The following is a 12,502-nucleotide window of genomic DNA, read 5'->3' on the forward strand; positions in this document are numbered from 1 at the left end:
TTAACTAGTTGAAAATATATCTGTTGAAACAAAAGATAAAGTAGTGTATGTGCACACACACACACACACACACACATAAAAAATACATACAATATATAGAATACGTAATAAGATTTGGTGAAAAAAAATCTTAAAAATTACCTGCTAAACTATAAAGCAATAATCAAGGGTGCTTGCCTAACATGTTCAAGTCTTTGGTTTGATCCTTAGCACTGCAAAAATGAAACAAAATAAAACAGAATAAAATTTATATATCAAAGCACATGTTTTTATTACTGCCAAAAGTAAGTCATAAATGAAAGTTAGTATATAACTACCATTAATAGCACACGGCAACCTCTGGTAAGAATGTGTTTGGCCAAGCTGCATGAATAGCATTAAGTTTGCAGAACAGGTAACCAACATGTAAGGAAACATCCTCTGACTAAAAGCAGCAAACCAACAAGAATTTACAAAATCAGTATGTTTACAGATAAGCATTACTTAGATCCCTACTCTATTCTAGAATAAAAAAACATTCAATATAGCACAATTTTTATTGCATGCCAATTGTTGTTGCATAGCTATAAAATAAAAACACACAGCCTTAATCAGTATCTCATAAAAACTTCATGAGGCAGGCAATATTTATTATGTTTTAGAAGGCATATATACATATATGTACACATACATATAAACACATTTAGACATTGCTATATGTAAACATGCTATTTTAAAAAAATAGTAAATACTATTTATGCTTAGTACACTGCTATGAATATAACACAAACACTATGATAACTTTCTATCACTTTAATGCTTTACAGAGTATATAATATTCTTAAACAATTTCTTATACTTAGGTTGCAAATTCTCAATGGCAAGACATTCTGATATAATCTCCTACTCATACATCTTCTTGTAGTCTTCCTACACTCTCTGTCTATGACCAAGTCCTTCTTCCTGCGGCTACTCTTAATATTTGGATTTCAGTAACATTTTTTAAAAATGTCACTGAATGGTAGACTGAAAAACTACTAACTACATGGTGAACTACATGGTGAGTAGATTTTTTTTTTTGGCTTATTCATAGCTTGCAATTATCACTTATGTAACACAGAAAGGCAAGTCTAACAGGTTCAACTCTTTCACTGCCCTGTCTCAGAAGAAATATAATTCACCTTTCACAAGTGCATTTACTGTTTTTTTTTTTTTTTAAGTTTGTTCAACCTGTGACTTCAGCGCTTCAGCGTTTAGCTGTATTACCATCCAAATTGTACTTACCTATATCATCATCAAACTGTCATTAAGGAAATGAATGACACATGAAAACCAAAGATCTACGTTTCAAGTTTTGGCTGTTTTGAAATAAATGTCTTGGGAACAGAGAAGTTGTGCAAGGCTCATCAAAATGACAGCAAATAAAGAACTCTTACTGTGCCTGGTACTATACTGTGCTTTCAAGAACATTCCACCTAACTCCCACAACAGCTAAGAACTATTGCCCCCTTTTCACACACTAAAACTGAGCCTCAAAATGATCTAATTCCTATGGGTTGTTGAGGCTGGAACCACCTCAGTTCTGTGAGGAAACCCCTTGACTTCCTAGTTTTGTTCCCAGTTCTTTCAGCTGCTTGGCCTCCCTCTCTCCCCGCTTATTTCCTTACCCTCTGACTATCCCAGATTCTGTTTCTCACTGGCTCTATTCACTTCAGGGCATTCCAACCCTCCCTCGTGCTTCAGTTCTAGTCTGAATTAATGTTCCTCAAACATTCAAACCATTTCACAAGCATTTAACCATGTCACAAAAATTCCGTGTTCTTAATGTAGCTTGCATTTTGAAAATTGAGTTTTGTCCTTCTCAAGATCTGTTATGCACGTTGTGTGTAAACTCAAATCCATCAGCACAATGCCTCTTAATGTGTATGCTCCCTTCCTGGCTTGCTCCCACACTTTCCTTGTGAATACAAATATCTCCAACTGTCTAATAAACAGTTTAACAAAGTTCCGTGATTGCTGCTCCAAAATCCACCCTGTTCAAAAAACGAAACAAACAAAAAACCACATTTCCTTTAGCTATCCTTATCCATCTTGGTGTCCTGTTTTTGGCTAGCAATCTCAAAATTCACTTGTATGGGCTTCAATATTCTTATTTGCACTGACTGGTCTAAGGTACTACATCAAAAATCAATACTGTAAGGAATGTCAATTATAGCCAGGAGTTAAGAAATGCAACACAGTACAAAATATAACGTGTGTAAGGGTGAGCAAGCAGAGGTATACTCAAAACTAGTTTTGTGAGGCATTTTCTCATCTATAAAGCAAAATTAAAACAAATCACAAACGTCTCAATTTCGTCTTGAAGCGCAGCGATGGTCGGGTCGTGTCGGGTCCGAGGAGTGAACCCCCGCGCGGCCGCCACCCTGGCCACCCAGGTCCTCTGCGGCCTGTCTGCAGGTCGGCGGGAGCCAGCGCGGAGCCCGCCCCGCGTCCCGCACGCGGCTCAGTGGCGTACCTGGTGGCGAGGCGTCTGAAAGGCGGGGGTCGCAGCAAGCCTAGCAGGTGATGAAGGCCATAAGGCCTGCGAGGCTAGGCGCACTCACGGCCGGGGCTGCCGCCCTCCCCACTCCCGAGTCTGCAGCGCGGCGCCGGAACTCGAAGGGGACGCGGGCCAACCGGGGTCGGAGACAGTCAGGCTGGCGCGCAGAGGCGGGGCGGGGCGGAGTCACGGCCGGGCGGGGGCGGAGTCACGGCCAGGGGCGGGGCCGCCCGCGGCGCGCGAGGCCCGGCAGGTGGAGCTTGCGCGAGGCCGGCCCGGCGTAGGGAGGGCGGGGAGCGCGCCTGGGCGCGGCGGTCGCGTGACGCGATTTCAAATCTTTAACCGCCGCGCCTCACACGTCCGTGCTGCAGCCCCTTCCTGCTCCGAGGCCCGGCGCCGGAACCGGTCCTGAGCTCGCCGGGGCGGGCGGGCCTTCCTTGGAGCTTTGTGTTCGCGGCCGCCACACGCGGCACCCGGTGCGGACTCAGCATGTAGGTGCCGGGTGGCTGCCATGAACCTCGAGACCATGAGGATCCACGGCAAAGCACCTCTCCCGGGTATGGAGCCCCTCCCCCGCCGGCCCTTTAAGCCTTCCCTGCTCTGCCGGTCCCGCGGCGGCTGCCCGGGGAGCCTGCCCGCGGGGGCCTCGGCTGCTTTTGCACTTGGGTGGGCTCTCGGCGCCCTGAGGGCGTTCGGTCTCCCGGAGGGGACGGCGCGGGCCGGGCCCCTCGTGCTCTCCCGGCCGCGGCTGCGACCCCGCATTCCCGGGCTGCAACCTTTAGACAATGCGCGGGTCCCCGACGGCCCCGCCGAGGCCCCCACTGCGTGCGTGAGTGTGAGTGTGTGTGTGCGCGCGCGCGGGGGAGGGGTGGGGGACACGCCGTGTTCATTTCAACCCCATAGACACGTGAAGACACACAAAAACACTTCTATTCCAGTTGCACTGTGTCGTCTAAAAATAAAAATTCATGGTTAAAAAGTTTTCCTAAGAGATATGTGTGTGTCTGTTAACCAGGTACTCTACAATGCAGGTTGTGTTTGAAAAGTTTTGGGAAGTTTGCTTGATTCCCATCCACTTTTAAAAATAAAAGGAGGTGAGTGTCGGCGTCCTTAGTGGGTCTGAGTTCTTGGTGTGTAAACAAAGTGTGTGGACTAGATCATTAAGTGTGTGGATTAGATCATTTAGTTCTGTTTTAGTAGTGGACAAAACTATGAAACCCTGATTGTAGCACATAGTAAGTAACCCTGTTGTTTTCCCAGTTGACATCAATAAATAACTGGAGTCAATACCCACATGAAGTTTAGATGCTGAGAAAATGGGGTTTTCAGGAATGCTTTATAGGGTTCCCTGCCTTCATACATGAACAGGGATAAATAATGGGCCACTTCCTGCCGTTTCAGCTCTTGTTCTGCAGTGCAGAATTTGGAAACATACAAGGCAATTTGCCTTCATCCTAAGTTTAGAATCCAACTAAAGTTGGTATGACTAACAATTTTTCCTTTCTGTGGTAAGGTCTTCAAATATTTCCTAAGCAGTTAAATTTTGGTCTGTATAAAGTTTTACCTGATTCTTTTTGTAATCACAGGTGGCATCCAGGACAAAAACGAAAAGAACAGATCGTCTTTGAAATCCCTGAAAACTGATAATAGGTTGGAAAAATCCAAATATAAGCCTCTTTGTGGAAAAGTATTTTACCTTGACTTGCCTTCCATCACCATATGTGAAAAACTACAAAAGGACATAAAGGATCTTGGTGGGGTAAGTGGAAACTGCACACTCACAAAAAGTAAAAAATTATACTCATACTCATATACTCCATGAAATCATTCAAGAATTTCATTTTGGAAAATGATAGCCATTTAATCAGCATCAGCCTAAAGACTGAATTGTTTATTGTTGATGAATCATTTGGGGACTGGGAGTGTAGCCCAGTGGTCTAGCACCTACTGAGCATATGCAAGGTTTTCTGTGCTCAAGTCCCAAAACCAAAGGCCAAAGAAAATATGTACCTGACAAAAGTTCATGTTTCTGTGATATGTGGTTAAGTATAAAAGAAAGAGAGTCCTTGGTCTTGGTGAACTGCTTTGAAATATCAGGAACTATTTGACTGATGGGGGGAGGAGGACCACACACAACACAGGACTCTTAAAATAGTGCCTGGCAGTGGTGGTACATGCCTTTAGTCCCAGCATTTAAGAGGCAGAAGCAGGTGGATATCTGAGTTCAAGGCCAGCCTGGTTTACAGAGCTATTTAACAAGAAACTGTCTCTAAAACCAAAATAAAATAGTTCTTCAGTGATGTGTCCATGAGTTACAAAACATAGTGTGTGGGTGGGTAGGTGGGTGGGTGGGTGGGTGGGTAACTACTGAGTCAACAGCAGCCTGTCATTGAGGGAACAGTTTTGGAGTAATAATTACAATGTCTTTTCCCTCTCACATACATTACTTAGATTATTACAAAACTTAGGCAAAAATCTAAAAGATTTCTTAGGTATAATGTGAATATTATCTAAATTCTAGCAAATGAAGTTATTATGTGTTTTAGGGGTTTCTGCTTGGCTGGAATTTTTAGTTTCTGAAAGTTCAAGTGTTTCCAGTCTGGAAAGAGTATTTCACAGATCCCTTAGAATTATTTGTTGATGTGATACTTAGCTTACCTGCCCTTGAAATTTTTCTATTTTTCTTTGTGTGTATGTGGGGGGGGGGGGAGTTAAGTAGAATTATACTTTGAATATGAAAAAAGTTTCTTATCTATTTTTTGTATTAATTTCATTTTTTATATTTTGCCAATTACATTCATATACAAATTATATCATAATCAGTTACCCCTTGTTAACCTTCCTTGTCCTTCTACTCTTGCTCACTCTGTTCTTTGTAAGTAGGTCCCTTCCTCTGAACATCCTCCTTTTCTACTATTATTACTTATTTATGGTAGCGTTCATCATAACGACCCATATGGCTGTACTTTTAGAAGTCTTGCTTGATAGACCTGCCTCCATTGACTTCGTGGTCTTTCAAGGGCATGATAATGTGCTTCACGCCTCAGATATGTGTGAAGACTCTGTAGAGTACTGTCTGCTGGTTAATCCCAGAGTAAACTATCAGTGGCTAATAGTCGCTTCATAGCTTTCTCAGGTATGTTGCCCAATCTGTTAAACTTTAGGCCTAAATCACTGATGTTGAGATTTCTTCTAGCAGTAGATGCTTCAGACAGTGGTATGTCTCTAAGCCTAGTGTGAGGAATCTATGAAAAGGAAGCTGTGACTAAATTAGCAGTGTGACCACTTCCACAGGAATCAGTTCCAGTGCCCCTTTCTTTCTCCCCCATCCTCACAGCACTTCCTAAGGAAACAAATTTATGAATTACTTGTACATAGATAGTACTTAAGGAAGATTTTGATTTTATGTGTCAGATTTTACATTCAATGGTTTCAAGTATCTCAGTGAACATATGAAAAACATAAGATTTATACTTATGTGATGACAAAGATGATTTTCCCAAGGTGAAGCTTATCCATAGCAGTCCAGATGTACTGACCCCCTGTGATTTCCACAAATGCAAATGGCTCTGCTGCATAATTTACACTAATGGAGCTTGCATCTGCACTCTGCCCTTAGGGAAAACTTCCTGGGCCAATGAGGTAGCTTGCAAGGGAGGGCATTTGCTGCCTAACCTGGTTAACTGAGTATGATCATTGGGATGCATATGGTGAAGAGCAAGAGCTGACTTCCACATTTCACTGCCATTCTTATTGGAAAAGAGTATACAGTTCTGGTCTTTATCATCCTTTGTTACATAATTCAATGAAGTTAGTTCAGTTCCTACATCCAAACACTAATTTTGACAAATAAAAGGTTATGATTCCCCGGATTTTTACTTTTATATGACCCTTTATCCTTTTTATGACTGACTTTTGCTTCAGATCTCGCCAAAAGTGTCATTATTTAATTGAATGCATACTGTATGGTTTTTTTTTCTTATTTTGCATATTGACCCAGGTCACTCTTTCTACCTCCCTCCATCTCTTCTGCCCTTCTATGCCCCCCAACCACCCTGCCACCACCCGCCCACACACACACTCCACATGTACGGTGACACATTCCAGGAGGGATCATCAAGATCTGTCAAATCATTTGGAGCAGGGTCTATGCCCTCCCTCCTGCCTCTAGGTTAAAGGTGTATTCCCCCTATGGGGGATGTGTTCCCAAAGTTTGTACACCAGGAATACAACCTGGTTCCACCATCAGAGGTTCCTTAGACTGCCCAGGCCTTATAACTGAGACCCATGTTCAAGGGGTCAGAGTTGGTTCAATGCTCAATTCACAGCTGTCAGTCTGGGGACCTGTTAACTCCTTGTTTAGATCAGTTGTCTCTATGTATTTTTGTAGCCTGGTCTTGTCCTCCTCTGCATTTGGATTCCAATTCTGCTTAGTGTTTAGTTGTGGGTGTCTGCTTCTGTTTCCATCAGCTACTAGATGAGGGCTCTATGATGGTGGATAAGTTAGTTGTTGATCTCATTATCAGGGAAGGACATTTATGGTAGCCTTTCCACTGTTGCTCAAATTGTTAGTTGTTGTCAGTCTTGTAGGTCTCCGGACATTTCTCTAGACTCAGTTTTCTCCTCAAACCTATAATGGCTCCCTCTTTTATGCATCTATCTATCTCTGTCTCTTTCTCTCTTCCTCCCCTACCTCAATCTTCTTAGTTCCATGTGCTTTCCTCTCTTTCCCTTCTCTTTCTCCTAACTCACTCTCCACTCACTGTCCCCTTCACTCCAGTATGCTCAGGAAACCTTGTCTTTTTCCCATTCTGTGAGGAACCTTGTATGACTCTCTTAGAATCCTCCTTGTATCCTAGTTTCTCTGGCAGTGTGAATTACAGGCTGGTGATCCTTTATGTCTAAAATCCATATATGAGTGAGTTCCTCTTTGGTGACTGTGTTACCTCATTCAGGATGGCTTCTTCAATTTCCATACGTTTGCCTACGAATTTCAAGATTCCATTACTTTTTTTTTTTTGCAGAGTAGTAGTCCATTCTGTAAATGTGTCACATCTTCTTTATCCATTCTTCAGTTGAAGGGCATCTAGGTTGCTTCCAGATTCTTGCTATTACAAAAAATGCTGCTATGAACATAGTTGAACACATGTCTGTTGCATGGATTTGGATCATTTGGGTATATGCCTAAGAGGGGGATTGCCGGGTCCTGTGGTAAACTAATGCCCATTTTCCTGAGGAACCGCCATACTGATCTCCAAAATGGCTGTATGAGTTTGCCTTCCCAGCAGCAGTGGAGGAGTGTTCCCCTTTCTTCACATCCTCTCCAGCATAAGTTGTCCTTGGCGATTCTAATTTTAGCCATTCTGGCAGGAGTAAGATGGTATCTCTTGTTTAGATTTGCATTTCCCTGATAGATAAGGATGTTGAGCACTTTCTTAAGTGTCTTTCAGCCTTTTTGATTTCCTCTATTGAGAACTCTTCAGTTCTGTACTCCATTTTTTAATGGGGTTATTTATTGTTTTGGTGACTAGTTTCTTGTGTTCTTTATATATTTTGGAGATCAGCCCTCTGTCAGATGTAGGGTTGGTGAATATCTTTTCCCAGTCTGTTGGTCTTGTCAACTGTGTCCTTTGCCTTATAGAAGCTTCTCAGTTTGAGGAAGTCCCATTTAGTAATTGTTGATCTCAGTGTCTGTGCTACTGGAATTATGTTCAGGAAGCTGTCTCCTGTACGAATTTGTTCAAGGGTATCTCCTACTTTCTCTTCTAAGACGTTCAGTGTGGCTGGATTTATGTTGAGGTCTTTGATCCATTTGGACTTGAGTTTTGTGCATGGGGACAGACATGGGTCTATCTGCAGTCTTCTACACACCCTCATCCAATTGTGCCAGCACCATTTGTTGAAGATGCTTTCCTCCTCTCATTATATACTTTTAGCTGTTTTGTCAAAAATCAGGTCTTCATAGGTGTGCAGGTTAATAATCAGGATTTTCGATTGGATTCCATTGGTCTACCTTTCTATTTTTGTGCCAACACCAAGCTGCTTTCAGGACAATAGCTCTATAATAGAGCTTAAAGTCAGGGATGGCGTTGCCTCCTGAAGTTCCTTTACTGTACAGGGTTGTTTTGGCTATCCTGGGTCTTTTGTTTTTCTATATAAAGTTGATTATTATCCTTTCAAGGTCAGTGAAGAATTGTGATGGGGATTGCATTGAATCTGCAGATTGCTTTTGTCAAGATTGCCATTTTACTATGTTTATCCTACCTATCCAAGAGCATGGGAGATCTTTCCATTTTCTGGTATCTTCTTTAATTTCTTTCTTTTAAGACACAAAGTTCTTGCTACATAGGTCTATCACTTGTTTGGTAAGCGTTACCCCACGATACTTTATGTTGTTTGTGGCTTTTGTAAAGGGTGTTGTTTCTCTGATTTCTTTCTCTTGTCTCTTTGTCGTCTGAAAAAAGTAGGGCTACTTACTGATTTTTTTGAGTTTATCTTGTATCCTGCTAGTTTGCTGAAGGTGTTTATCAGCTGAAGGAGTTCCCTGGTAGAGTTTATTGGGTCGCTTATGTAAACTATCATATATCATCTGCAAATGAAAGTTTGACTTCTTCCTTTCTAATTTGTATCCCTTGATCTCCTTTTGTTGTCTTATTACTTTACCTAGAACTTCTGGTATAATATTGAAGAGATATGGAGAGAGGGGGCAGCATTGTCTTTTTCCTGATTTTAGAGGAATCGCCTTAAGCTTCTCTCCATTCAGTTTGATGTTGGCTGTTGGGTTACTGTATATTGCTTTTATTATGTTTATGTATATTTCTATTATCCCTGATCTCTCCAAGTCCTTTATCATGAAAGGGTGTTGAATTTTGTCAAAGGCATTTTCAGCATCTAGTGAGATGATCATATGGTTTTTCTTTTTCAGTTTGTCTATATGGTGTATCTCATTGATAGATTTTCATATGTTGAACCATCACTGCAACCCAGGGATGAAGCCTACTTGGTCATGGTGGATGATTTCTCTGATGTGTTCATGGATTCGGTTTGCCAGTATGTTATTGAGAATTTTTGCATCAATATTCATGAGGGATATTGGTCTGCAGTTCTCTTTCTTAGTTGTGTCTTTGTGGTGCTTGGGTACCAAGGTTATTGTGACCTCGTAAAAAGAGTTTGGTAATGAACCTTCTGCTTCTATTGTGTGGAACAATTTGAGGAATATTGGTATTAACTCTTCCTTGAATTTCTGATAGAATTCTGCAGTAAAGCCATCTGGCCCTGTGCTTTTTTTTTTTTTTTTTTTGTTTGTTTGTTTGTTTTTTTTTTTTTTTTTGGTTGGAAGGAGTTCAATGACTGCTTCTATTTCATTAGGGGTTTTAGGTCTATTTAAGTTGCTTCTCTGTTCTTGATTTAATTTTGGTAAGTGATGATTATCCAGAAATTTGTTCATTTCCTTTGAATTTTCAAAGTGTGTCCTGAAAATTGTCTGGATTTCCTCTGTGTCTGTTGTTATGGCCCCCTTTTCATTTCTGATTTTGTTAATTGGTATGTTCTCTGTCTGCTTTTTGGTTAGTTTGGATAACAGTTTGTCTATCTTGTTATTTTCTTGAAAAGCCAACTCTTTGTTGCATTGGTTTTTTATTTGTTTTGTTTTGTTTTTTGTTTGTTTGGGTTTTTTTGTATTGGTTTCCTGGTTTATACTTTATTGATTTCATCCCTCAAATTGGTTATTTCCTGGTGTCTACTCCAGGGTGACTTTGCTTCTCTCTGTTCTAAGGCTTTCAGTTGTGCTGTTGATTCTCTAATGTGACAATCCTCTGTTTTCTTCATATGGGCACTTAGTGCAATGGACCTCCCTCGAAGCACTGCTTTCAAGGTGTTCCGTAAATTCGGGTATGTTGTGTCCTCCTCCTTGAATTTTAGGAAATCCTTAATTTCTTTCTTATTTCTTCTTTGACCCAGGTGTAGTACAATTGCGCATTGTTCAGTTTCCATGAGTTTGTAGGGTTTCTGTGATTTGTGTTGTTGTTGAATTCCAACTATAAAGCATGGTGGTCTCATAAGATACAGGGGAGTATTCCAATGTGTTTGGTATCTGTTGAGGTTTTTTATGTCGCCTAGTATGTGGTGGATTTTAAGAGAAGGTTCCATGTGGGGCAGAGAAGAAGGTATTCTTTTGTGTTTGGATGGAATGAGACATAACTTCTGTTAGTCATTTTGTTTCTTTGTTAAGTTTCTGTCTGATGGTCCTGTCTAGTGGTAAGAATGGGGTGTTGAAGTCTTCCACTATGAGCGTGTGAGTTTTTATGTGAGGTTTGAGTTTTAGTAGTGTTTCTTTTATGAATGCAGGTGCCTTTGTATTTGGGGCATAGATGCTCAGAATTGAGACTTTGTGCTGATGGAATTCTCCTGTGATGAATACGAAATGACCTTCTTCATCTCCTTTGATTGATTTTGGTTTGAAGTCTAACTTGTTAGATATTAGGATAGCTAGACCTGCTTGCTTTTTGAATACATTTGATTGGAAGATCTTTTCCTAGACAGGTAATGTCTGTCTTTGAAGCTAGATGTGTTTCTTATATGCAGCAGAAGGATGGATTCTCTCTTCATATCCATTCTGTTAACCTTGGTATTTTTATAGGCGAGTTAAAACCATTAATGTTGAGGGATAGTAAGGATCATTGATTGTTAATGCTTTGTTTTAGATTTGTTGTTGGTGATGGTAATGTGAATATATTTGCCCTGCTTTATTTACCCTTGGGTTCTGGTGAAGTGGGATTATCTATTGCCTATGTCTTTGTGAGCGTAGTTAACTTCCTTGGGTTGGAGTTTTCCTTCTAGAACTTTCTGTAGGGCTGGATTTACAGTTACATATTGTGAAAATCTGGCTTTGTCATTAAATATCTTGTTTTCTCCATCTATAGTGATTGAGAGTTTTGCGGGGTATAGTAGTCTGGGCTGGCTTACATGGACTCTTTGTACTTGCAGAACATCTCTCCAGGACCTTCTGGCCTTGAGGGTTTCTATGGAGAAATCAAGTGTAATTTCAATAGGTCTGCCTTTATATGTTACCTGTCCTTTTTCCTTAGCTGCTCTTAATATTCTTACTTTATTCTGTATGTTAACTGTTTTGATTATTATGTGGCAAGGGGTCTTTTTTCTTTGGTCCAGACTATTTGGTGTTCGGTATGCTTCTTGTACTTTTGTGGGCGTGTCCTTCTTCTGATTGGGAAAGTTTTCCTCAATGATTTTGTTGAATATATTTTCTGCACCTTTGAAATGGGCTTCTTTGCTTTCTATGCATATTTTTCTTCTTCTTCTTTTAATTTTTAAAAAGAAATATTTGTATTCATTTTCCTGTGTTTATATTTCTTTACACTAGTTTATACACACCACTAGCAGGCAGGTGCCAGAGGCCAGAAGGCAACAGAGCTCCTAGAATCACCACCTGATGTGGGTGCTGGGAATCAAACCCAGACCCTCTAATAGAAGCAAGCAAGTGCTCTTAATTAATGAACCAACTCACCGGTCTCTTATAATTTAATTAATTTTTTGAGATGGAGTTTCACTATATATCCCTTGCTGACCTGGAGCTCGATATATGGAAACGATGGCTTTGAGCTCACAGATAGGTCTCTCTCTGCTGTCATCCATGTTTGGGATTCAAGGCATGTGCCACCTCACCCAGTGCTCCCCGAAGCCAAATTATTATAGGAAATGAAATTGTTTTACTCCTTTATTACTTTTTTCTTTTTTTAAAACAGTCTTGCCTTTAAATTTACCAAGGAGCCTCCTGCCTCACTCTCCAAGTACTGGGATTACAAGTGTGTGCCACCATGCCCAGCTCTATTTCACGTTTAATTGTGCTCATTAATGGTCTGGAAGAGGAAGTCAGGAAAAGGTGCTACTACCAGACTTAGAATGTGAATTAGCTCACTGGTCCTTCTCCATCTGAGATACAGTCTGCAAGTCCCAGCATAATACAGT

The 12,502-nt window shown here is 41.0% G+C and overlaps 1 protein-coding gene across 2 annotated transcripts in view; it reads left to right on the forward strand.

Annotated features, from left to right (window-relative positions):
* The first annotated feature begins 2,794 nt into the window (after positions 1-2,794).
* Dbf4 (DBF4 zinc finger) overlaps positions 2,795-12,502 on the forward strand; it is a 38,913-nt gene continuing 29,205 nt past the window's right edge. For both annotated transcript variants that reach the window (XM_051174570.1, XM_051174569.1), the window contains exons 1-2: positions 2,795-3,075; positions 4,105-4,277. In XM_051174570.1, coding sequence (XP_051030527.1) covers positions 3,030-3,075; positions 4,105-4,277 — 219 coding nt within the window. In that variant the 5' untranslated portion in view covers positions 2,795-3,029. The remainder of the gene's footprint in view (positions 3,076-4,104; positions 4,278-12,502) is intronic.

Source organism: Phodopus roborovskii, unplaced genomic scaffold (assembly GCF_943737965.1).
Source record: "Phodopus roborovskii unplaced genomic scaffold, PHOROB, whole genome shotgun sequence".
NCBI lineage: Eukaryota > Metazoa > Chordata > Mammalia > Rodentia > Cricetidae > Phodopus > Phodopus roborovskii.